This window comes from Myxocyprinus asiaticus, chromosome 41, assembly GCF_019703515.2.
Source record: "Myxocyprinus asiaticus isolate MX2 ecotype Aquarium Trade chromosome 41, UBuf_Myxa_2, whole genome shotgun sequence".
Taxonomy (NCBI): domain Eukaryota; kingdom Metazoa; phylum Chordata; class Actinopteri; order Cypriniformes; family Catostomidae; genus Myxocyprinus; species Myxocyprinus asiaticus.
The window spans coordinates 23,004,614-23,028,732 of NC_059384.1; the positions used below are offsets into that span (position 1 = coordinate 23,004,614).

The following is a 24,119-nucleotide window of genomic DNA, read 5'->3' on the forward strand; positions in this document are numbered from 1 at the left end:
TTCATGTGGTAATATCTAAATTAACTGATTTGATTAAAACTATTTAACATCACTGAATAAACCTGATGAGGTTACATCAGCTTCAGTTCCATCAATTTTAAGGGTTAGATCAAGTAGAAATAGCTCCTTACGGTATCAATCGCAGGTTTGCACTTTTTATAGTGTAACTTTTCAAAAGTTTTACCCCTAAAGAAACTAATGTTCCTTATAAAATATATTTTTAATGCAACATTCTTTCACATGAGATGAGTTTTTTTTTCTTGTGCATTCTGCTGCATTTACACTAATAGATCACAGGATGAAGTCCTAGACGTTATCTGCCAATAAAATATAAACAAAGAATTAATACAAGTGCACCTTTAAGAACGTCCTGGTTACTTTCGTAAACCTCCGTTCCCTGATGGAGGGAACAAGACGTTGTGTCGATGTAGTGACACTAGGAGTCACTCTTGGGAGCCCCAAACACCTCTGCTTTTTTTAAAAAAGGCCAATGAGAATTGGCGAGTGGAATTTGCATGCCACTCCCCCAGAGATACGGGTATAAAAGGAGCTGGTATGCAACCACTCATTCAGGTTTTGTGCTGAGGAGCCAAGACCAGGTCCCGGCCATTTCAGTGGGTAGTTCAGCATTGTGGCAAGAGGGACACAACGTCTCGTTCCCTCCATCTGGGAACGGAGGTTACGAAAGTAACTAGGACGTTCCCTATCTGTCACTCACTCAACGTTGTGTCGATGTAGTGATTTTGAGTGGAATACGTCACATGGTCTTACCGAGTCTTGTCGGAAGTATGTCATGTGGAGAGGTCCCATGGTAGGTCCTACCCGAAGGGGGAGGAGTTTCTACAGAGACCGGGGGCAGAGGGGCCTCTGCCCAAGGAAGACGCAGTTTGTCGACAGGGAAACAATTTTGCGGAAAATATCACATGGGGTCACCTTCAGGGAACCAGCACATGTGGAGCACCTACCTCAGTACAGGGGCTCATTAGTGCACGTACTGGGCCGGTCAGCGAGTTTCTCCGCAAACTCAACTGCCAGAGGGCTAAGGAGGAAAGTCATCCAGGGATCACAGTCTGTGAACACGACTGGGAGTCAAGAGCGCACGTCTTCACCTCAAGGGAGGGGAAAGGCGCTATGCGCAAGCAGTACACCCGGCCAGCTGTCCCGGAACTTACCTGCTCGTGCCTGCCAATACACAGGATGAGACCGGCTCAACCCGGAGATTGTAGAACCTTGCAAAGGTGTTAGGTGCTGCCCAGCCCACTACTCTGCAGATGTCTGCCAAATAGGCGCCACTGGCCAGGGCCCAGGAGGCCGCCACACTCCTGGTAGAGTGGGCTCGTAACCCCGCAGGGGGTGGTATGTCCTGAGCCTAATATGCCATCTTGATGGCGTCAATGACCCAGTGGGCGATCCTCTGTTTGGAGACAGCGCTTCCTTTCCGCTGTCCACCAAAGCAGACAAAGAGCTGCTCGGAGCTTCTAAGGCTCTGTGTGCGATCCAAATAGATGTGTGAAGCTCGCACCGGACACAGCAATGCCAAGGTTGGGTCTGCCTCCTCCTGGGGCAGTGCTTGCAGGTTCACCACCTGATCCCTAAAAGGGGTCGTGGGAACCTTGGGCACATAGCCTGGTCGGGGTCTCAGGATCACATGAGAGTAACCCGGACTGAACTCCAGGCACAATTAACTAACAGAGAATGCCTTCAGGTCCCCTACCCTTTTGATGGAAGTGAGCGCAGTCAGGAGGGCAGTCTTTAAAGAGAGTGCCTTAAGCTCAGCTGACTCAGCTGACTCCAAGGGCTCAAAGGGAGCTCCCTGTAGACCCAGAAGAACTACAGAGAGGTCCCATGAGGGGATGAGGCGCGGTCTGGAGGGATTCAATCTCCTAGCGCCTCTCAGGAACCTGATGATCAAATCGTGCTTCCCCAAGTACTTACCATCTACTGCATCGTGATGAGCCGAAATAGCGGCTACATACACCTTCAAGGTGGAGGGGGACAGCCGACCCTCCAGCCTCTCCTGCAGGAAGGAAAGCACCGATCCGACATCTCTGGGGGTCTTCGCATCGGGAAGAACACCACTTAGCGGACAGACGCCACTTCAAGGCATACAGGCGCCTCGTAGAGGGAGCCCTATCCTGAGTGATCGTGTCTACCACTGCGGGTGGTAGGCCACTTAGGTCTTCCACGTCCCATCCAGGGGCCAGATGTGAAGATTCCAGAGGTCTGGTCGTGGGTGCCAGATGGTGCCCCATCCCTGATTCGTCGGGGGGGGAGGGGTTGTGGGCTGTCGCAAGGAGTGTGAGATCCAAGAACCATGTCTGGGTGGGTCAGTAGGTTGCTACTAGGATGACCTGCTCCTCGTCCTCCCTGACCTTGCACAGGGTCTGTGCAAGTAGGCTCACTGGGGGAAACGCATATTTGTTTAGTCCAGGGGGCCTGTTGTGTGCAGTGCATCTATACCGAGGGGCGCCTCGGTCAGGGCGTACCAAAGTGGGCAGTGGGAGGATTCCCGGGAAGCAAACAGGTCTACCTGTGCTCAACCGAATCGACTCCAAATCAGCTGGACCACCTGAGGGTGGAGTCTCTACTCTCCCCTGAGGGTAACCTGATGTGACAGTGCATCTGCTGCGGTGTTGAGGTCGCCCAGGATGTGAGTGGCTCATAGTGACTTGAGGCGCTGCTGACTCCAGAGGAGGAGACGGCGGGTGAGTTGTGACATGCAAAAGGAGCGTAGACCGCCTTGACGGTTGATGTACGCTACCGTTGCTGTGTTATCCGTCCGGACCAACATGTGATTTCCCTGGATCAACGGCCGGGACCTACGCAGGGCGAGCAGTACTGCCAACAACTCTAGGCAGTTGATGTGCCAACACAGCCGCAGGCCAGTCCAGGAGCCGGCTGCTGTGTGCCCGTTGCATCCAGTGACCCAGCCCATCTTGGAGGCGTCTGTTGTAACCACGATGCACCTGGAGACCTGCTCTAGGGGAACCCCTGCCTGTAGAAATGAAAGGTCAGTCCAAGGACTGAAGAGGTGGCGACAGATCGGCGTGATGGTCATGCGATGTGTCCCGTGGCACCATGCCCATCTCGGAACTCGAGTCTGAAGCCAGTGCTGAAGCAGTCTCATATGCATCAATCCGAGCGGTGTGGCCGCTGCTGAGGATGCCATATGCCCCAGGAGCCTCTGAAAAAGTTTCAGTGGAACCGCTGTACTCCGTCTGAACGCCTTCAGATAGTTCAGCACGGACTGTGCACTCTTGTTCGTGAGGCGCGCTGTCATCGAGACTGAGTCCAACTCCAAACCGAGAAAAGAGATGCTCTGAACTGGGGAGAGCTTGCTCTTTTCCCAGTTGACCCGAAACCCCAGTTGGCTGAGGTGCCGGAGCACGAGGACCCTTTGTGCACACAGCAACTCTCAAGATAGTTGAGGATGCGTACGCCCACTTCCCTTAGTAGGGCAAGGGCTGCCTCTGCGACCTTCGAGAAGATGCAAGGGAACAAGGACAGGCCGAAGGGGAGGACCTTGTACTGGTACGCCTGGCCTTCGAATGCAAACCACAAGAAGGGTCTGTGTCAAGGTAAGACCAAGATGTGGCAGTACGCATCCTTCAGGTTTACCGCCGCGAACCAATCTTGATACCGGACACTCGTTAGAGTGCGTTTTTGCATCAGCATCTTGGACGGGTGTCTGTGCAAAGCCCGGTTCAGTACTCGCAGGTCCAGGATTGGTCACAACCCACCGCCTTTCTTCAGTACGATGAAGTAAGGGCTGTAGAACCCTTTCTTCAACTCGGCTGGAGGGACAGGCTCTATCGCACCCTTGCGCAGAAGGGTAGTGATTTCCGCACGGAAGGTAGCGGTGTTCTCACCCTTCACCGAGGTGAAGCGGATGGCGCTGAACCTGGGCGGGCACCTGGCGAACTGAATTGTCCACTCCATTGTCCAATTGTCCAATTGTTCCACTCTAGCCCGACGCTCATGGCTGCCCGGGAAAGCATGTCCGACATTTCCTCATCGCCGTGAGACTGGGCGACCGTTCTCGAAGGAGGAAGCGCAGCCGATGCCTCTGCATCAGACTGGACGAGCCCGCTCTCCAAAGCTGGGCTCGATAACTCATCGTCTTCCCGAGCTCCGAACGAGAAGTCGAACTCGTGCTGAGATGAGCCGACGGTCTTGTGCGAGAGCCCGATCAGGGCAAGTGAGTGTGCTGGAGAATGGGAGGTCTGTGGGGGGATACCCGGTGGAGGTGGTCCCATTGATGTCCCCAAATCGCCCCCGGTGCTAACCGACGTGGCCTCAAACCCGTAGGTAGAAGGACTGGTGCGGGGAACCGCTGGGGTGGCTTGCTTTCTTACAAAAGCAAGCCGCGACTGAAACGTTGCCATGGTCATGTTCTTGCAATGAGGACAAGACCCATCCACGAATGATGTCTCCGCGTGGGCAGTGCCCAGACATGTAACACAGCAATCGTGGCCATCAGAAGCAGAGAGATAACGACCGCAACCAGAAATAAGACACAAACGGAAAGACATCTTTAAAAAGAAGTTCCGTGTGTGTGCCGCTTTTTGTGAATGAATATATACTCTTTTAGAATATACTCTCTTATTTTCGCTCTGCCGAAGCGCCCAGGGGCATTCTCTGCACTCCACGGGTGCAGAGGGGGAGAAGCTGCTGAAATGCGCCATAAAATCCAGCAGATGAGGTGAATGAACTCGCGGATTAATTCAGCTTCAATGAATAAAACCGCTCGGCTCCGAAGAGAAAATCTGAATGAGTGGTTGCATACCAGCTCCTTTTATACCCGTATGTCCGGGGGAGTGGCATGCAAATTCCACTCGCCAATTCCCATTGGCCTTTTTTCAAAAAAGCAAAGGTGTTTGGTGCTCCCATACCCCAGCACGCTCGCTTGCCCTGGTCGGGCACTCGGACGAGACCGCCAGCTCGTTCGGAGCCTGGGAAGACGATGAGTTATCGAGCGCAGCATCGGAGAGCGGGCTCATCCAGAGGCTTCGACTGGGCTTCTTCCTTCGGGAATGGTCGCCCAGTCCCAGGCCTAGATCCCTCCACTCTCCCCTGAACCCTCGCGGCTCGACAATTGGTTCCTGGGATCGGGGCGCTGCCTACGGCCACGCCACGCCTCGCCCCCGTTTCTTTCTTCCCAGAAGTGCATGAGGAGCTGACAAGATTGTGGGAGGCACCTTTTACTGCCCAGTCCCGGTCTTTCAGCTCCCCTGCTCTCACTACCCTTGATGGTGGAGCGGCCAGGGGGTATTCGGTGATCCCCCAGGTGGATAAGGCACTCGCAGTGCACTTGTGTCCGCAGAGCGCTGCCACCTGGCGCGGTCGCCCGACGCTCCCGTCCAGGGTCTGTAGGTTTACTTCGATGTCCCTGGACTCAGCACGACCACGGGGCTCGAGTCCCTCGACGTGGCACCTCGAGCTCTGCCCCGCTGTGAGGCCCCACCCACCGGTACGTCCGATGTGATCATTCCCTTGGTCCCCCTCACCCGGAGTTTGGGCGCATGGCTCTCGCTTTCCAACCCAGACCGTCCGACTCAGCTACTCGATTCAGTTTGCCACGCGCCCACCCAGGTTCCTCGGTGAAGGGTGAGAACGCCGCTACCTTGCGTGCGGAGATCGCGACCCTTCTGCACAAGGGCGCGATAGAGCCTGTCCCTCCAGCCGAGATGAAGAAAGGCGGTGGATTGCGACCAATCCTGGACCTGCGAGTACAAACTGGGCTTTGCAATTTTAGATTTTTCAACAACATTTAAAAAGTAAAACAATTATAAAACACAAAACAATTCATGACACAACAAAAATGTAATACTATAAAAAATAATATATATATATATATATATCAACGCATTGTTTTGGCCACCAGAAATAATAATTAATAAATTGTATGAAATAACAAAATATTAAAAAAACACACAACAACTTGCCCCTTTAAAAATTTCACCTTTTGCCCTGACCTGACATTTAGGAAAAGTACCCTTGTCCAGAGAACACAGTTCAACCTTTCACTTATAATCTACCTTCATTATATAGTTGACCCTTGCTTTTATGTGGTTTTATTGTGTTCAGTTGTTTAATCAACAGCTATGAACATGTCTAGCATTAACACATCTATACTACTAACTTTTTTTTATGCTTGTTTCACAAAAATATGATGAATGGAATTTTAGTTTGGCAAACAGCATTCACAAAAAATATTCTAATTTAAAGGAATATTCCGGATTCAACACAAACTAACCTTACCACAAATTCACCTTACAAATTTATTTTGACTCGTCCCTCCTTTAATTTTTTTTTTTTTTTTTAAATGCACAAATCAAGGTTACAGTGAGGCATATAAAATGGAAGTCAATGGAAGAAATATTTGGCCAGTTTAACAGAAATGTGAAGCTTATCATTTTATAAAAGCACTTACATTAATTCTTCTGTTAAAACTTGTGTATTATTTGAGCTGTAAAGTTGTTTAACCTGGGTTAACCTAGGGTTTTAGGATTTGTTGACATTACATCATCATTGCAATGAAGTTGTAAAATAACTTTACACAAAAAAGGTTAGTAAGTGATTTTATCACACTTAAAGGAGACCTATTATGTCCCTTTTTACAAGATGTAATATAAGTCTCAGGTGTCCCCAGAATGTGTCTGTGAAGTTTCAGCTCAAAATATGCCACAGATAATTTATTATACCATGTTGTAAATGCCTCTTTTTGGGTGGAATCAAAAACACGCTGTTTTCATGTGTGTCTCTTTAAATGCAAATGAGCTGCTGCTCCTTGCCCCCTTTCCGGAAGAGGGCTGTGCCTTTACAGCTCGTATAGCAACAACAAATCAGAACCAATATGACTGACACCATAAATAGGCATTTTGAGTTTGTGATAGTGCTTCTTATGTAGAAAATCACTTCCTGCCCTCCATCTGCATTTCAAGCCACAGCAACGCAGTGATGTGACGTCATGTGCAAACAAGCTATAACGACATAGCTCTGGTCTCCGTGAATACAATCAGAGAAAATGGTAACTTTAGCTGCATTAGCCGTGGAATTAGCTAACAAGCACATTCGGAAAGGCGATTTGCAAACATTCACAAAATATAAAGTGCGATACTTACATCTTCAGGATATAAAGCTGGAACACAAACAGTTGGTACTGATCCATGCTTGAGAGTCAAATTTTTTGAAAATCCTGCTTTATATTGACCCTCATTCACAAAGCAGTCCGGTGTAAAATGATTTGCACAAAGATACACGAATTTTGGTATGTTTTGGGGCACATTTTCTTCAAAAACAAAAATTGTCCACTGCGTCTTCAGTGGCTCTGATGCCGGGAGTACATGAAGACTCTTATGTTCACTTTTACAGCTAACAACAGAACACTTATGACACTTACGAAGCTGAGACATTATTCTTCTCACAGTAGCTGCTGCAGCATGGAAAAAAATGGTGGACTGTGTGTCAATTATTCAGGGGAGGATCTATGATAATAGGGTGGAGTCCGTCACCAGTCGTGGGCGTGGCCTGCTCTAAAGTACCGTCACTTTAGAGCGGATACGAAAACCGATCATTTTGAGACACTGGTTTTGATTAATAGAAATATAAGAAAGAGGAGTGGGTGGACTTTTAACATTGTAGGGTGGTTGTGTACACACACTACCGACTCACATTTATGTTCAAACACCATGTAAAAGTGAATTTTGCATAATAGGTCCCCTTTAAATCATATTAACACACATGTTTGACACAGTGAGTATTTTAACATTTACGGATTGGCCCCATTCATTTCCATTGTAAGTGCCTCACTGGACACAGATTTGTGCTTTTTTTCAAAGAAAAACAGGGGTAAGTCAAAATGATTTTTTGTGGTAATCAAAATTATGCCACAAATGTTGTCGATTGAGCTTAACTTGTATTGAGGCCTAATTTTAAACTAGGTGTTTAAAAACAACATGCAAATACATGCATTGTAATTTTTGACTCAAAACCGGAAGGTTAGCAATGTTTTGTAAGATGACAGAGTTTAAAAAGCAATCCCTCTCAACCACAGTTTTACCTGCAGTGCTGTCCATATAATAGTGCCACATGGGGTTTCTCAACAATTGCTCAGTTCCTCTATACAGTTGTGCTCAAAAGTTTGCATACTTTGGCAGACATTGTGAAATTCTGGCATTGATTTTGAAAATATGACTGATCATGCAAAAAAACTGTCTTTTATTTAAGGATAGTGATCATATGAAGCCATTTATTATCACATAGTTGTTTGGCTCCTTTTTAAATCATAATGATAACAGAAATCACCCAAATGGCCCTGATCAAAAGTTTACATACCCTTGAATGTTTGGCCTTGTTACAGACACACAAGGTGACACACACAGGTTTAAATGACAATTAAAGTTTAATTTCCCACACCTGTGGCTTTTAAAATTGCAATTAGTGTCTGTGTATAAATAGTCAATGAGTTTGTTAGCTTTCATGTGGATGCACTGAGCAGGCTAGATACTGATCCATGGGGAGCAGAAAAGAACTGTCAAAAGACCTGTGTAACAAGGTAATGGAACTTTATAAAGATGGAAAAGGATATAAAAAGATATCCAAAGCCTTGAAAATACCAGTCAGTACTGTTCAATCACTTATTAAGAAGTGGAAAATTCTGGGATCTCTTGATACCAAGACAAGGTCAGGTAGACCAAGAAAGATTTCAGCCACAACTGCCAGAGGAATTGTTCAGGATACAAAGAAAAACCCACAGGTAACCTCAGGAGAAATACAGGCTGCTCTGGAAAAAGATGGTGTGGATATTTCAAGGAGCACAATACGACAATACTTGAACAAAAATGAGCTGCATGGTCGAGTTGCCAGAAAGAAGCCTTTACTGCGCCAGTGCCACAAAAAGCCTGTTACAATATGCCCGACAACACCTTGACATGCCTCACAGCTTCTGGCACACTGTAATTTAGAGTGACAAGACCAAAATAGAGCTTTATGGTCACAACCATAAGCGCTATGTTTGGAGAGGGGTCAACAAGGACTATAGAGAAAAGAATACCATCCCCACTGTGAAGCATGGTGGTGGCTCACTGATGTTTTGGGGGTGTGTGAGCTCTAAAGGCACGGGGAATCTTGTGAAAATTGATGGCAAGATGAATGCAGCATGTTATCAGAAAATACTGGCAGACAATTTGCATTCTTCTGCACGAAAGCTGCACATGGGACGCTCTTGGACTTTCCAGCACGACAATGACCCTAAGCACAAGGCCAAGTTGACCCTCCAGTGGTTACAGCAGAAAAAGGTGAAGGTTCTGGAGTGGCCATCACAGTCTCCTGACCTTAATATCATCTAGCCACTCTGGGGAGATCTCAAATGTGCGGTTCATGCAAGACGACCAAAGACTTTGCATGACCTGGAGGCATTTTGCCAAGATGAATGGGCAGCTATACCACCTGCAAGAATTTGGGGCCTCATAGACAACTATTACAAAAGACTGCACGCTGTCATTGATGCTAAAGGGGGCAATACACAGTATTAAGAACTAAGGGAATGCAGACTTTTGAACAAGGGTCCTTTTATTTTTTTCTTTGTTGCCATGTTTTGTTTTATGATTGTGCCATTCTGTTATAACCTACAGTTGAATATGAATCCCATAAGAAATAATAGAAATGTGTTTTGCCTGCTCACTCATGTTTTCTTTAAAAATGGTACATATATTACCAATTCTCCTAGGGTATGCAAACTTTTGAGCACAACTGTAGTTGCACACGATCTAGCGCCACATACGCGTACCCTGTCAAGACCTGTGAGACAACATGCCCCAACATTTCAAGCGTGAATTGAACTCTTGGAATTTTCCCGGGTGAAGATGATATATATAATTCATGCTGGGGTGTGAGAGAGGTGTCAACGTGTCAGCTGATTGAAGAAATGTAAAAATGGGCTGTTTACTGGTCGAGAGACACTTGCTTTTTTCCCTTCTCCTTTTCTGTGATTCTCTCGCCTCAGCGAGGAAAGGAGAGAGGGCTCATGGTGGATCAAATATGCGCCTGTCTGTCCAGCTGTGATGCACGAGTAGCCACACTAATCAAAGGAACGTCAGCACCAATAAATGTTCTTAGTTATCGCCAGGGAAAAAAAAATCCCCTGGTTTTAAATATTCATCTGCATCAATTAATTATGGACACTTGCTTGTCTATCATGCTATGCGCAAACACATGCTTGCCAATGCATTACAAGTCTTGCTCTGTGGCTGATTACTGATCCATTGTTATGCATTGTTTGTGATGGCTTATAACTCGGCTGTAATGAAATATTTCTGCAAATCAAAATGATCCTGATACAAGCAACTTGCTATATTATATACTCTCACTGAGCACTTGTACACCTACTTATTCATGCGATTATCTAATCAGCCAATCGTGTGGCAGTAATGTAGTGCATAAAATCATGCAGATATGGGTCAGGAGCTTCAGTTAATGTTCACATCAACCATAAGGATGGGGAAAAAATTTGATCTCAGTGTATTCGACCGTGGCATGAGTGTTGGTGCCAGATGGGCTCGTTTGAGTATTTCTGTTACTGCTGATCTCCTGGGATTTTCACACACAACAGTCTCTAGAGTTTACTCAAAAACAAAAAACATCCAGTGAGCGGCAGTTCTGCGAACGGAAATGCTTTATTGATGAGAGAGGTCAACAGAGAATGGCCAGACTGGTTCGAGCTGACAGAACAGTTATGGTAACTAAGATAACCATTCTGTACAATTGTAGTGAGCAGAACAGCATCTCAGAATGCACAACAAGTCGAACCTTGAACCTAACAATGTCCTAGTTACCTCTCAGAACACCCTAGCAACCACATAGCAATGCCATGGCAACCACCCTGGCTGTGACTTTTTCAGGTCAAGCGCATTTTTCTCAGAAAATGTACAAGTCAACATTATTTATTTATTTATAAACTTATTTAATAGTAAGAAATCACCAAACAACCACCCAGAACACACTAGCAACCACATAGAAATGCCTTAGCAACCACCCTGATTACCATAGCAACCACAAAGAAATGCCATGGCAACCACCCACAACACCTGGCTGTAACTTTTGCATGTCAAGCACATTTTCTTCAGAAAACATGCAAATCAAGGTTATTTATGAACATATTTATAGTAAGAAACCACCCAACAACCACCCACCCATGATTCTTTTATTTACAATATTTAATACTAATGCCCCCTAAATGGACTAGATATCAGTCGGTGAGATATCATCGCTGCGGAATAAAGTATAAGGAGAAAATCATGGTGACATTTTGCTGTTGTTACTCCAAAATAATGGCTCCCATAAAATGTGTATGACATCTTGGGTGTAAGTGCAGCACAGCAAAAATCATGTTTGATAAGTTCACAGTGAAGAGACTTCATTATCAGAACATAGAACAGATCAGGCCTCTGTCTGCCGGTCATCACTTCTACAGAAAAGAACCAAAGGTCACACTGATTCATACTGATATCGTAGCAGTTTGTTTTTCAATGTTTTCTTTTTATCAAATATATAGATCATGTGAGTTGATTTCTTTGGTATGTGAATAGTCCTTCGGTGTGCGCTGGAATGAGGATTTATTCTGATGCGAGCATGTAAAAGGAAGAGTTAAGAGTATAACCAAGTTCATCTTGTTCTATTATGGACTCTGTGAGTTAAAGCATGTTTCAACCCAATTCAGTGTATAGGTCTTTTCTAAGTAAACTTGTTTCTTCAATCTCACTGGAGTCTTTGGTGAGTCAGAAGGCTGTACGGAACAATTTAGGCACTATTTATTTTTTACAAAGAGGACGTGTACCATGACTTCATGGGAATCACAATCACATGCTTCTCTTTATGTACCACAAACATAAATACTTTGACATGTGCATTTGGAGTTTCTAGTACACATCAGTTCTGCTCCTTGTATTCAGAGAAAAAATTTAGCAAAGAGAGACATTCCTTCTGAATGGTGACTTTTTATTCGCCTGTTCTTTTGTCTCTTTTTTCATAGTCCTGAATGTTTTATCTCTTAGCGTCTAATACGAATATTGTGCAAACACAGATGTATAGTAATGGGTTCCAGTTGATAATTTCCACTGTTGGCAAAGCTACCTTGAATCTTAGTGATAGTTCACCTAAAAATAAATATTATCTGATCATTTACTCACCCTCATGCCATCCCTGATGTGTATGACTTTCTTTCTTCTGCAGAACACAAACAAAGATTTTTAGAAGAATATCTCAGCTCTGTAGGTCCATACTATGTAAGTGAAAGCTCCAAAAATCACATAAAGGCAGCATAAAAGTAATCCATATGAGTCTAGTGGTCAAATCCATAACTTCAGAAGTGATATGATAAGTGTGGGTGAGAAACAGATCGAAATTTAACTGAAAATTACTGTAAATCTCCACTTTCACTTTCTAAATATGAAAGTGAAAGTGGAGATTGATAGTAAAAAATGACATAATATTGATCTGTTTCTCACCCACACCTATCATATCGCTTCTGAAGATATGGATTAAACCACTGGAGTCATATGGATTTTTTTACTATGACTGTCTGTGCTTTTTAGAGCTTTAAAGTGCTGATCACCATCAACTTGCATTGTATGGACCTACAGAGCTGAGATATTCTTCTAAAAAATCTTAAATTGTGTTCTGCTGGAGAAAGAAAGTCATACACATCTAAAACAGCATGAGGGTGAGCATATGATGAGAGATTTATTTTTTATTTTTGGGTGAACTATCCCTTTAACAACCTTTTTGAAATGAACTGTCTAAGGAAATTAATATTACAAATTAACAAACCGTTTGTCTGAACAAACCAATTAGCTATAATACTAATTGAGAGTGAAAAAGGACTTCTTAAAAATGTACTTATGTTAGTAGTGTCTACTTTTAGTCAGTTGTTTCACAACACTGACAATTTCCAATGAGTGAGTTAGAGCGAGAGTTCCTTACAATGTCATGTTATAATAGCGTAAAAACCAAGGCCCTGCTAACGGTTGTAGCTGCAAAAAGAGCTTTTGTAAAAAGAGGAGGTGCATTTAAGAAATGCAGTGAATTACTTCAAATTATGTCTAAGAGTCCTCTAGATTGGAGATGGAGAAGGTACTTTGACTTCAAAAGACCAGAACATCTTTTTGCTGGATGGTTCTTAACTCAGATGCTTCTTGGGCCCCTCAATTATTACAATGTACCAAAAAGATAGTATGTAATGGGCAGTAATCAGTGATGGTTCTGCAATTACAGGTTAAGGAAAGCACTAAGTGATAATACAAACACCATCACATTGCCCGAGACAAGGTTACATCAGCTGAAATTGTAAAGTGAATTGTGAAACTTTATAAAAAATAAATAAAGATACAATATATGCCAAAAACTGTCAAATATTATTATAAATTGTATTTTTATTTATATATTTATTTAAATAATTGTAATTTTTATAATTTAAATGTTTTATATAAATATTTTATAATTATATTTAATAATTATTAATTACACATATAAAATAATTAAATAATTGCACCATTTCGATTTCACCTGCTTATTTGTACATAAACATTTTTATTTTATTTTTTTTGCAGTATTTTTTTATTTGGTCATCATATAAGGTTTCTTTACTTTATTTCTTATAATTAAATGTTTCACAGTGCATAAAAAAAGTTTTTGACTTGGCTTGACTGTTTACAGTATGGCAGCTTAACATTTACATCGGCAAACACCTTTAACCAAAGCAAATTAAAGTGCATTTGAGGGATACATTATATCAGTCCATGCATTCCATGGGACTTGAACCTATGTCCTTGGCTTTGCTAGTGCCATGTTTTACCAACTGAGCAACAGAAAAGCATTGCTGCTTCAACTGACTGATGAGAAATTGATGATTTTCAGTGAAAATTAGTGTCATTCTGCCTTTGTCTCTCTCTTTCTCCCATTACAGCTACCTCATCCCTTAACTCACAGCTCCAGCATCTCCAACAGCTACAGCAGCTACAGCATCACCAGCAACAGCAACAGCATCATCATCAACAGCAACAACAACAGCAGCGGGAACGAGAGCATCGCGAGCGAGAACGAGAACGAGAACGAGAACAGCAACGAGAACGAGAGCAACAGCAACAACTCTGCAGTCCAACGCATCTCCCACCACCCAGTCATCAGTTAACACCTCCGATCCAATCAAAAGTGACTGGACCTTCCCCGAGCTCCACCTCCTCCAATCATAACTCAGCTCCATCTCCTCAGTCTCCCACCCCCACTCACAGGCAAAACCAATCACCAGCTCGTAGCTTGCCCTCACCTGTCACGCCTCCTCTTCCACTACAGGTAAGATTTGTAAAGTAAATAAAATGTTATTTTTGGTGCTAAGGAGACAAAAGGTTTTGACCATTTTCCTTTAATACCTGTCTAATTTTATTCACAGTTTTCTAGCCAAAAAAAAGGAAGAAAAGATTAAAGATAAAATGAAAATTTGAATTTTATGTTCGTTTGATTTGAGGCCATTTATTTGCTAGTGTTCTCTTCAAATCTGACAAAATTAACTTTTAGCAGATATACAGAAAGTAAAAAGTATAAAATGTATCTAATTTTAAATATACCAACCTAGTCTCATAGAATGAACGTTACTATAACAAGATTTTTGCAAACTGACTTTTACGTGCCAGTTATACTTTTTCATCGCAGTTTCCTGTTGAAATGAACACTAGAGGCTCTGCAACATCTGTGTGTTTTATTCACTTTCACACACATCACAGGCACTATGTTTATGACTTTGTAAGCACATATTTTTCCCTCTATTACTCCCAAACTGCTATGTTATTATATCAAAACCCTTTTACTCTAACACATCATTTGAAAAATGATACATTTTAACACTTATATTACAGACCCACCTACATTTACACACATATTCCAGTGTGATTAACTTCTACAGTAGCTCACTGATACAGTGTTGGATTTTGGACTGAGAGACCCAACCAAGGACACTCGAAACAAAAGTTAAAGTGAAGCGAAAGCTAGTTATGTTTAGTAAGAGAGGAGCCCATTTAGGAGGGTCAGTTAACAACCTTTTTTAACAAGCATTTTTCTCTAAATGTGAAGCGATTTGACACCCATTCCCAAATATATGGTGACTATTTGCATAACCATGACAGAAAAGATACTCAAAAATAAACTGATATTTATATTAGCTGGTCATCTGCACCACTTAGCAATGTTAAATGTCAGTTAACTTAAAGCCATTATTCAAGATAAGTTAAGCCAACCAATCTGTCTTTATCCACTTGGCCATTGTTTTCTTCATTTTAATGCACCGTTTGTGGTGGTACTCATACAACTTATTTTCATGTCTGCAACTGGCATAACATGGCATAATTGTTTAGATCATAAGGCCCATTACACCTATATTTTACACTTATTCCCCATATTAAAAATATAACCTATTGAAATAAAGAAACGGATTACCGTTGTACATAATCGTAAGATTGAAGTGGGTCCTGACAACCTTAAATAAAATACAGCAACAGACTTCCAGTCTTAAAGCAAATTACAAGGACAAATCAGAATACACATTAATGCAAGGATGGAGTGGAGAGAAATAATATCAAGGAAGAATACGAGGATGGAGTGGAAAGAAATGTATTAGATGGGGAGATCAATAACATATAAGATTAAGAACCTAAAATTTGAACAAAGATGGGAACTGCTTAAAGAAGTAATTATATATTAAATGATGATTATTTCTCTTTGAATTTTCTGATTAATTGGTTAAATAGAAATATAATTATCAATTATACTCCCCTACAAAGGCAAAACGAAAAATTGAGTTCTGACTGAAATCAGATCTTTTAGACTATGATCTGTCCTGTGACAGACGAGTTTGGCTCATATGCTAAAATTCAGAGAAAACTTGATGTGAAAATGCAGTAACTATGGATGGATGGCCAGATGGATGGATAAATGGAAAGTAATGCCATGTCAGCACCATAGGTTATTTTCATGGCAAAAACAGAGCAGTTTAAAGCGTAATTACAAAAAACAATAAACTGTCACAGCGCTGTAAAAATATGTAAATAAAAGAGTAAGACTCGAGGTGAAGATAGCATCTCTCAGCGATACGTACAACAGGAGAAACAGAAGCACGCGTCCTGCAAAACACTGTATCCAGCCAGTGCCGCAAACGGTACCATCAGCTAATATTGGCGGATATCGTGCTTTGCAATTTAGGTCCAGTGTTTCGTGAACACCCGCAGCGTGATTTTGGGGAGTTGAGGTGGAGGGAGATATTTGATGAGCGGGAAGAGGGTGTCTGTGGTACATTAACAAAAGCGACATAGTCACTGCTAGAGACAGCACCAGGCTTCTTTATGTCTCGTATTAGATTTATAAGATTTATATTAGATTTAATATCTCGTATTACTGTTCTCACTCACATGATGTCTCTGACTCTCTGGTTTGTAGCAGCCGCTTCTTGAGTGTATTGTTGCTTTCCACCAATGACAAAAATAGAAAAATACTACAAATTTCAGGTGCGATTTTGTGATTGGTTGGGACGGTACAGCCCACCCTCAATGTTTGCAACACATAGCTCACCCCCAAATTGCTTTTAACCAATGCACAAATAGTTAAAAATCAAATATTTTATTTAATTCTGTGTTTGTCAAACGTTTGATTGGGTGGGCAAGACTCATGTTTGGGTGGGCTCAGCCCACCCCTGCCCATGCCCACATCCAGCCACGATTGTAAGGTATTATAGGAGATTTAAAATGTATGATTTTGGTGCTTTAGGTTAGGGAGCAGGGCTTAACATTAACTTTTTGGCTAACCGACCACTGTGGCTAGTGGTATTTCAAAATTGTGGTATTTTCACTGGCCAAAATCCCCCATCCCACAAAAAGTGATGAAACCAACTGGAGACTGTAACTGCATGCATTGGACATTTTATTTGAACAAGTATGATATGAGTTCAGCAGGACACAAGCCTAATGATTTAAGTAATCTCTTAGAATATCTAAAGGCAAACTGGAGAAGGACAGAACAGGAGGAAAACTTTGTCAATAATTTGTCAATTGGTCTGTGGAAGTCCAGATTTTAACCTCTTTTAACCCCTTTAACCATTACAAAATGTACTTGCCTTTATGAAAATGTACCATTGTTCTTACATTTTTTAACAGTGGCATTTGTAATGATAAGGCCATTGCCACAGGTAAGACCATGGATGGCTCCACATTACTGTGGTAAGGAGAATACAGATCAACAATAGTATTTGTTATAAAAAACCAAGAGCCTAAACATGTTAAGAAACCTTGAACTACAACTTTCACAGTTAATAATTCCATTTAGTACTAAATGGATAATAAAATGGAGAGGTTAGGTAGATTAAACTCAGTCACTATTTTCTTTCATTGCATCTTTTTCCATGAGTGTAAAAATACATGAATCTTATTCATGTATCGCCACTGCCGATTTCTACCTGCATTTGTTAAGAAAACAGTGGAGATGGTATTTGACTACAAATGCCTAGGCGACCACTCACCAGTGGTTATTCCTAACTGCAACATAGCCCAGGTTGATTCCTACAAATATTTGGACGTACATATTGACAATAAATTGACATGGAGACTGTGCTTTCTCCATAGATTGAGGGCTTTTGGTGTTAACCAGAAAGCTTTGCTTCTCTTCTACCACGCTGTAGTTCAGAGCATCATTCGCTATGGCATTACAGCCTGGTTTGGCAACCTTGGTGTACAGATGAAATCCAGAATTACTCGCCTCACCTTGTGAGCTATGAAAATCATGGGAGTCAGGCAGCATCCCATCCCACATGATATCTTCAGTGAAATAATCAACAGACTGGCCCAGAAGATCATTTCATACCCCACCCATGTCCTCCACCCAGAGTACCAGCTCCTACTCTCAGGCAGACACTTTAGAGTCCCCAAGTGCAGACTGAATGGTTTTAAGAACTCTTTTGTCCCCTTGTCCATCAAAGCTTTAAATGACAAGCTAGCTAAAAGTACATAAGTGACCTGTAGTATTAATCTTATTCTGTACAAATTCATTCTGGATGAAGTTACATTGTATGAAGAGATTGTGCAATGTTTTGTCAGTGGCAATCCAAGTGTGTGTATTTGCTATGTGTGTAATTATGGATGACAAATGTGGAAGTACTATGTTTTCTAACAACAGGTGCAGTGTATGTCCAAGACAAATCTCCTTCAGCACAATACATTTGAATCAAAATCAATCAAATTTGGCAGGTGTTAATGTCAAGCCCTGTTAGAAAGTTACGATTTACTTATTAAAACATCCATCTAATATTCACCTTAAAAACCTCATCTGATTAAAACAAAATTTCACTCGCTTTTGGCACCCCCCACTGGATATTTCACTGGGAAACTGCAGCCAAAGGTGTAATAGCCACGTACTTTTGGTTTGCAAAAAGGGCAAATGTCATGATGTCATAAGATCAGGCTGAAATTTACAGTCTTTCTTTTTGGGGAAAATTGACCAAAAATATTTTTTACATATTATTTTTACACACAGTACATACAATCTTTCTTGCAATCACAAATTTTGTCCAAGCATATGCCCTCTAGAATGAGAATGTCCCTCTAATACAACTTATTTCTGACTTGCAGTATGTAGGAAGTAGCAAACCATGTTCATGGCTGCGATGTACAATAAAGTCTATTGGCTATTAAAAAAAAACTAAAACATGATAAGCCCTTAGATACATCCCGCCCCAACTTCCTGTTTCAATAGAATATATGGTAAGTCAAAACAGGAAAGAAAACTGCACTCATCAAGCAATTTCATGGGTCTTGAAATTCACTCCACTATAGCCACCATCATTTCTTGTATTGCTCCCCACCCGGTTTGCCTTTTGTTTACACTGTAAAAGTTATTTAAAGCTATAATAAAAGTTGACTCACGATGGGAGCAGCTCTTCTAGAGTGCTGTATGGCACAGGGGTAGTCGAGACCGATCGACTCAATGTAATGACCCCTAAATATGATGCCGCCTCACTTAAAGAATTCATTCTTCTACATTATTCACAACATGTCTGAAAGAATGGAGCTCTGGAGTGAGATGAGGTCTAGGATGAATGTTAGAGAATGGGGCAGTAATTCAATTGAATGATTAAATCTGTCTGGGGAAATCTTGGATATTACAAATATTGTTTCTGGGGGAGGTACCAGTTTTCCAAGCCTGTCCCTGAAAAAGAATGAAAATTGAAAGTTTATTGTTAAAGAGTTTATCCTGGTCATCTTGCTAGCGAAAGCAATAGACTATTATTGGAAATGAAGAGCTGTAGAATATTGAATTATGAGTAATGATGTTTTTGGTGTAACTTGATTTGAAACAATTTCATGATAATCATTTATTGACATGTTCTGAAAATGTATAGCATATGCAATGGATGTTGCGTTAAACTGGTCTGAATTTTAGCAGATTCGTTTTCGACATATTTTATTTTATTGTGAAATCCAAAGCTCCATATGCCAGTGAAAAGTTGAGTTTATGATGTTTAATTTTGTTATTTGTGATTGTTATGCAGGCTTATACAGTTGAAACAGATTCCACAGATGGCACACATGAATCACTGTTGCTTTAGTCAGCTCAGTCCTCTAAAGGGGTCTTATCATGTGGAATCAAATGTTGGTTGATCATTTGAGATAAAATAGCAGGTTAGATGCTATTATTTCTAAACACAAGAATAACTAACAATAATATGCAGGAAAATGCTCTGTGGTGAGTTAAAAATGTAATTTGATACAATGGCAAACTTGCAAGCTAGTGTATGAGTGTTGTTGCTCATTTCTCATTATAATGTATAATATGACCCGGTTAAATTGAATTCACCTTATGTTTTAAATGACAAACGTAGGTGATCCATTCATATTATTGCGTGTATAATGACAACCCTTCCCTTCTTTCTCCCTCTGTCTGTCTATCTATTTATCTGCTCCTCCTCTTCCTCTTCTCATCTGGCTGCTCCAGTCTGTCACTAATAACATGCCCTCCTCCCTACATGTCCCAGTGGTTTCATTTTAGTTTGAGAAAGGCCAGGGTTGCCTCTCTGACTGTCCTCGCATTCATCAGCGTCACAGCCCTTATTGCACTGTGCTGTACTGCAACCCCACTCCCCCTTCCCCCGTTTTATGGCTGCCATCAGTTTAGCCATTTGTTTCACCTTCTGTCCCTCCCAGCCCTTTATATTCACCAGCTGGACCCTTTGGGGCCCACACTTAATGGTCTCCATAGCCCAGAACTAGTGGTTTCCAAGGGATTCCTTAAGAATGGCCAGCCATTCCATATGTCTTCATTTACAGTTGAAGCACACCTGATTTGATTTGTCAAGTAATCATCAAGCCCGTCTGATTCATGAATCAGGTGTTTCAGAGATGGGATAGAGTAAATGGTGGGAGTGACCAAGCTTTTGGAGGGGTCTTCAAAAATTTGACCTGGAGCATCAACATCAGAGGATAGCTGCATTGCCAAGTCTAGATTTGTTTAAAGTCTTAAATGAAAATGGATGTGCGTATCTAAGGCCATGTCCACACTAATACATTTTCATTTGAAAACGCATTCATTTAGCTACGTTTTGGTCTTCTGTCCATACTGAGACAGTGTTTTTTGTCCAGCAAAAACGAAGCTTTTGAAAACATTCTCCCATGTGGATACATTTGAAAATTGCGTCTTCGCATTGTAGTATGGACAAGGGAAACGGAAATAATCGAAAGCGATGACATATTTGTTGTCATGTGATGCAGTCTTGTGATCCATTCAACCCTGGCCCATGGTGTAGCAGCAATGTTGTGCCTGCTGTTCACTTTGATAGTGTTGTTAAAGATAAATGTTACTTTGAACAACCTTCATATTGCATTACTTCAAAAGCAACAAGAAGTTTACTCTGAATTGCTTTCCGGTGACAGAACATGAGGACAACTGTGTTTCAGGCCGTACATGGAAATGACGCAGGGTCATGCTTCTCATGTTTTTTCAAATGCGTAGTAAGGGAATTAAAGCTTTTTCTGGCATTTCAATGGGGACAAGCAACTTTTTGAAAAAAAATAAATAAATAAAATCGGAAGTGTGGACAGAGAGTGTTTCGAAAACAAAAAGTTTTCTCAAAAGCAGTTTTTCAAATAAGGACATGAAATAATGAATTGAAATTACATTATAATGTGTGTGGAGTCTCCAGAAAAAGCTGAATCTCCTAGTTTTTACAGTCAGAGAGAGTATCATTTATTATATTTAAGCAACCTCAGAAACATTTTTCAAATGTTAAAAGATTTCTAGTTTTATCCCAACGTGATCACATGGGAAGTCGACATGCTGTTTCCGAAAGTTTCGTTACCCTAGGATCGGCAACAGTATGCCGACTCACTGACATGCCCTATCTCCCATCGGACATATTTGGAATGGCTCAACAACAATTACTTTGCCTCGTGGCTCGACTGGTAGCGCGTTGCATCAGTTGCATGGGAGACCACAGTTCAATGCCCAATCAAATGGGGAAGTAATCACGTTTGTATAAACAATAACAAGCATGAAAAGGAGGTTGCATTTTTGTCCCTAACATTGCATTTTGTCTCTACTAATGCTTAGTGTTAGATTTGGGTTTTGGTTGGGGGGTAGATTAAATAAAATAAGCATTTCTCTTCACTGTTTTACACCCTGTTCAGCTGAAAAAATTATTTTTTCAACTGGCTTCTGGCGACCTCTCCTGGATATAAATGGATGTCACACTTGTTTATATGCTCTGAAACACTTACCACTTTAGCCTCTGGAGGCAGTGTTTTCAAATTCGGTCAATATATACCGATTACGGCTAAAGAAAAATCGGCATACACTTGCCGATTTTAATTTGAGGTCAGGCTGTTTTATACATAGGAAAGGAAAATTTAAATTTACATTTTGATAATATCAGAATGTTTATCCTAGTCTGAGATGAGTTTAACTGGAGAACAAATTGAGACTTTTCCTTAAGTTTCCTGTTTTAAAATAAATAAATAATAATAATAAACAATCCTCCTGGCAAAGACCCAAGTAATCTCACAGGTGTCTCTTCTAGATTTTCAGAAAAGATCTCAACAACATCACTGTGCTCAGATTTGCAAAGATACTAAATTCTGCAATCAAGTTTCTCATCAAATTCCTCCATGACTAAATGTTCAGAGTAAAATTATCCACATTAATTTTTATAGTTCTATACTGTATACCAACTATTGTCTCCTAAAAAAATGTAAGAGAAACATTGTGAAAAAATATCTAAGAACTTTAGAAGAGCTTTTCTCCAGGTTTTTGGTCTGTGCTGTCTGGTTCCTTTACCCCAGGGGTCTGTGATTAGATTTACAGCTGAGTCATTGTGCAGCCCTCTTGTTAATCCAAAGAGAGATTGGCACCAGGGATGACAGCATCATTACCCAACCCTTCACTGTGTTACCCGAATGCTATGTGTGAGAGTGAGAAAAAGAGAGTGATAAGTGTGCATGTGTCAGGAGTCAGGAGGGGTTTGAAGTTCCCTCTTCATGGGGGTCCGCATTACCACTTTAGCAATGTGATTGCATATGTGTATGTAGCAGGGTTTGCAAGCTATCTCTCCTGTGGGGCTTGAGCCCATAATTGGGCTTATGTCTACATTTGACTGAGAAAGTTGCAGTATGCTTCACCAGAGTGCTGTTTCTGGCCTTTAGGGACAGCCACTGCGAACACCAAGAGAGAATTTGGGGAATGTGTATTTCCTAGGTCTGTCATAATTATCTCTTCTGGTCCCACAGGTCTTTCCCCCATTTCTCTTTTTGGGTGTAATCACTTTGGTAAGGGAGGGCAGACAGGTCTCCTATTATCTGAAGACACCTAAAGGCCCAAATAGAGGCCTTCTGTAGCTGAATTGACAACATGACAGCTTGTTAGCATCCCACTCTGATAATACCACAGTCAGTGTGTCCAGTGTACGAAAGCGAAGTGCTAACCATCTGCACTCTCTCTCCCTCTGTCTCTCTCTCTCTCTCTTTTTTTTTTTTTTTGGCCACAAATGTAGACAGTAATTTTTGGTACTGTAAGTCTCAGAACCTAAGGTCCTTTATAAAGATGAATATAAATGTATTATTTTGAAAAGGGAGTTAAGTCTGGTAAAAGGACTATTATTAGTGGCAGTTGTCATTTTGAAACAAGTAGTAGCTAGTTACAAGTTAATTACTAAGTACTAACTACATTAAAGCTATTTAAGGGGATATCTCATCTTTTATATAATTATAAACAAGATTATATAATACAGTATAATTCTCTATATTGTATAATACATTTAATTTATAATATAATTAAAAAAATACTGAGTATTCTTCTGGCACTAAAACTGTAGATCTCAATTATAGTGACAGCAACTACTCAACTAGGGATGTGAATCGTAAGGAAACATGAAAGAAAATGAGGCGGAGGTGCCTTTAACAGTGCGTTAAAGCAGATCTGGGCGAATTCCATACGAAAGTGATCCTCCCTATGCCCTACTCACTCCGAATGGCAGAGCCTTTGAGGTAGGTACTCTGAAAGGAACATGGCATTACTGTATGAATGTACCCTTTGCTTATAATCTTATGGAAGGGTCCTTTGAGAAAGGATTAATTTTCTCACTTTTGTTTGGAACAACACTTTGAGTGGCATCCCCTTCCCATAATGCCCTTCAAGGGTGCAAAAATGCCATTGGGATTTCGCCCCTGGGATCATCGAAGTTGCGTTGCCTCAGACGAGTAACAGGTCAGATAAAAAGTCCACTCTATGTACAGTATTGTTTTGTAAGTTCATCAACAAAAGAAAAAAATATACTCGATTGCTACCACATTTCTGTCATTGCACACTTGCAGTGTATAGACAGCTTTATTAATTATAATGGGAGTGGTCACTTCACTTTTACCGTAGATAGAATTTAAATACGTTTTTCATAGAATACTGTCATAAACTGAAGGTTTATGAGAGTATTCTATGCTACTGTATTCCGTAACACATTGTTAGCAAATATTGCTATCGCAATCGTATATAACACCAAAGTTCAAAGCCTCTTCTATCTGTATCAGAAAAAACTGTGATTATTT

General features: G+C 41.5%; 1 protein-coding gene across 1 annotated transcript in view; it reads left to right on the top strand.

Annotated features, from left to right (window-relative positions):
* Positions 1-24,119, top strand: part of LOC127431715 (POU domain, class 6, transcription factor 2-like) — a 139,572-nt gene that overhangs the window by 59,129 nt on the left and 56,324 nt on the right. The window contains 1 exon segment of the mRNA XM_051682244.1: positions 13,964-14,349. Within this exon segment, the coding sequence (XP_051538204.1) occupies positions 13,964-14,349 (386 nt within the window).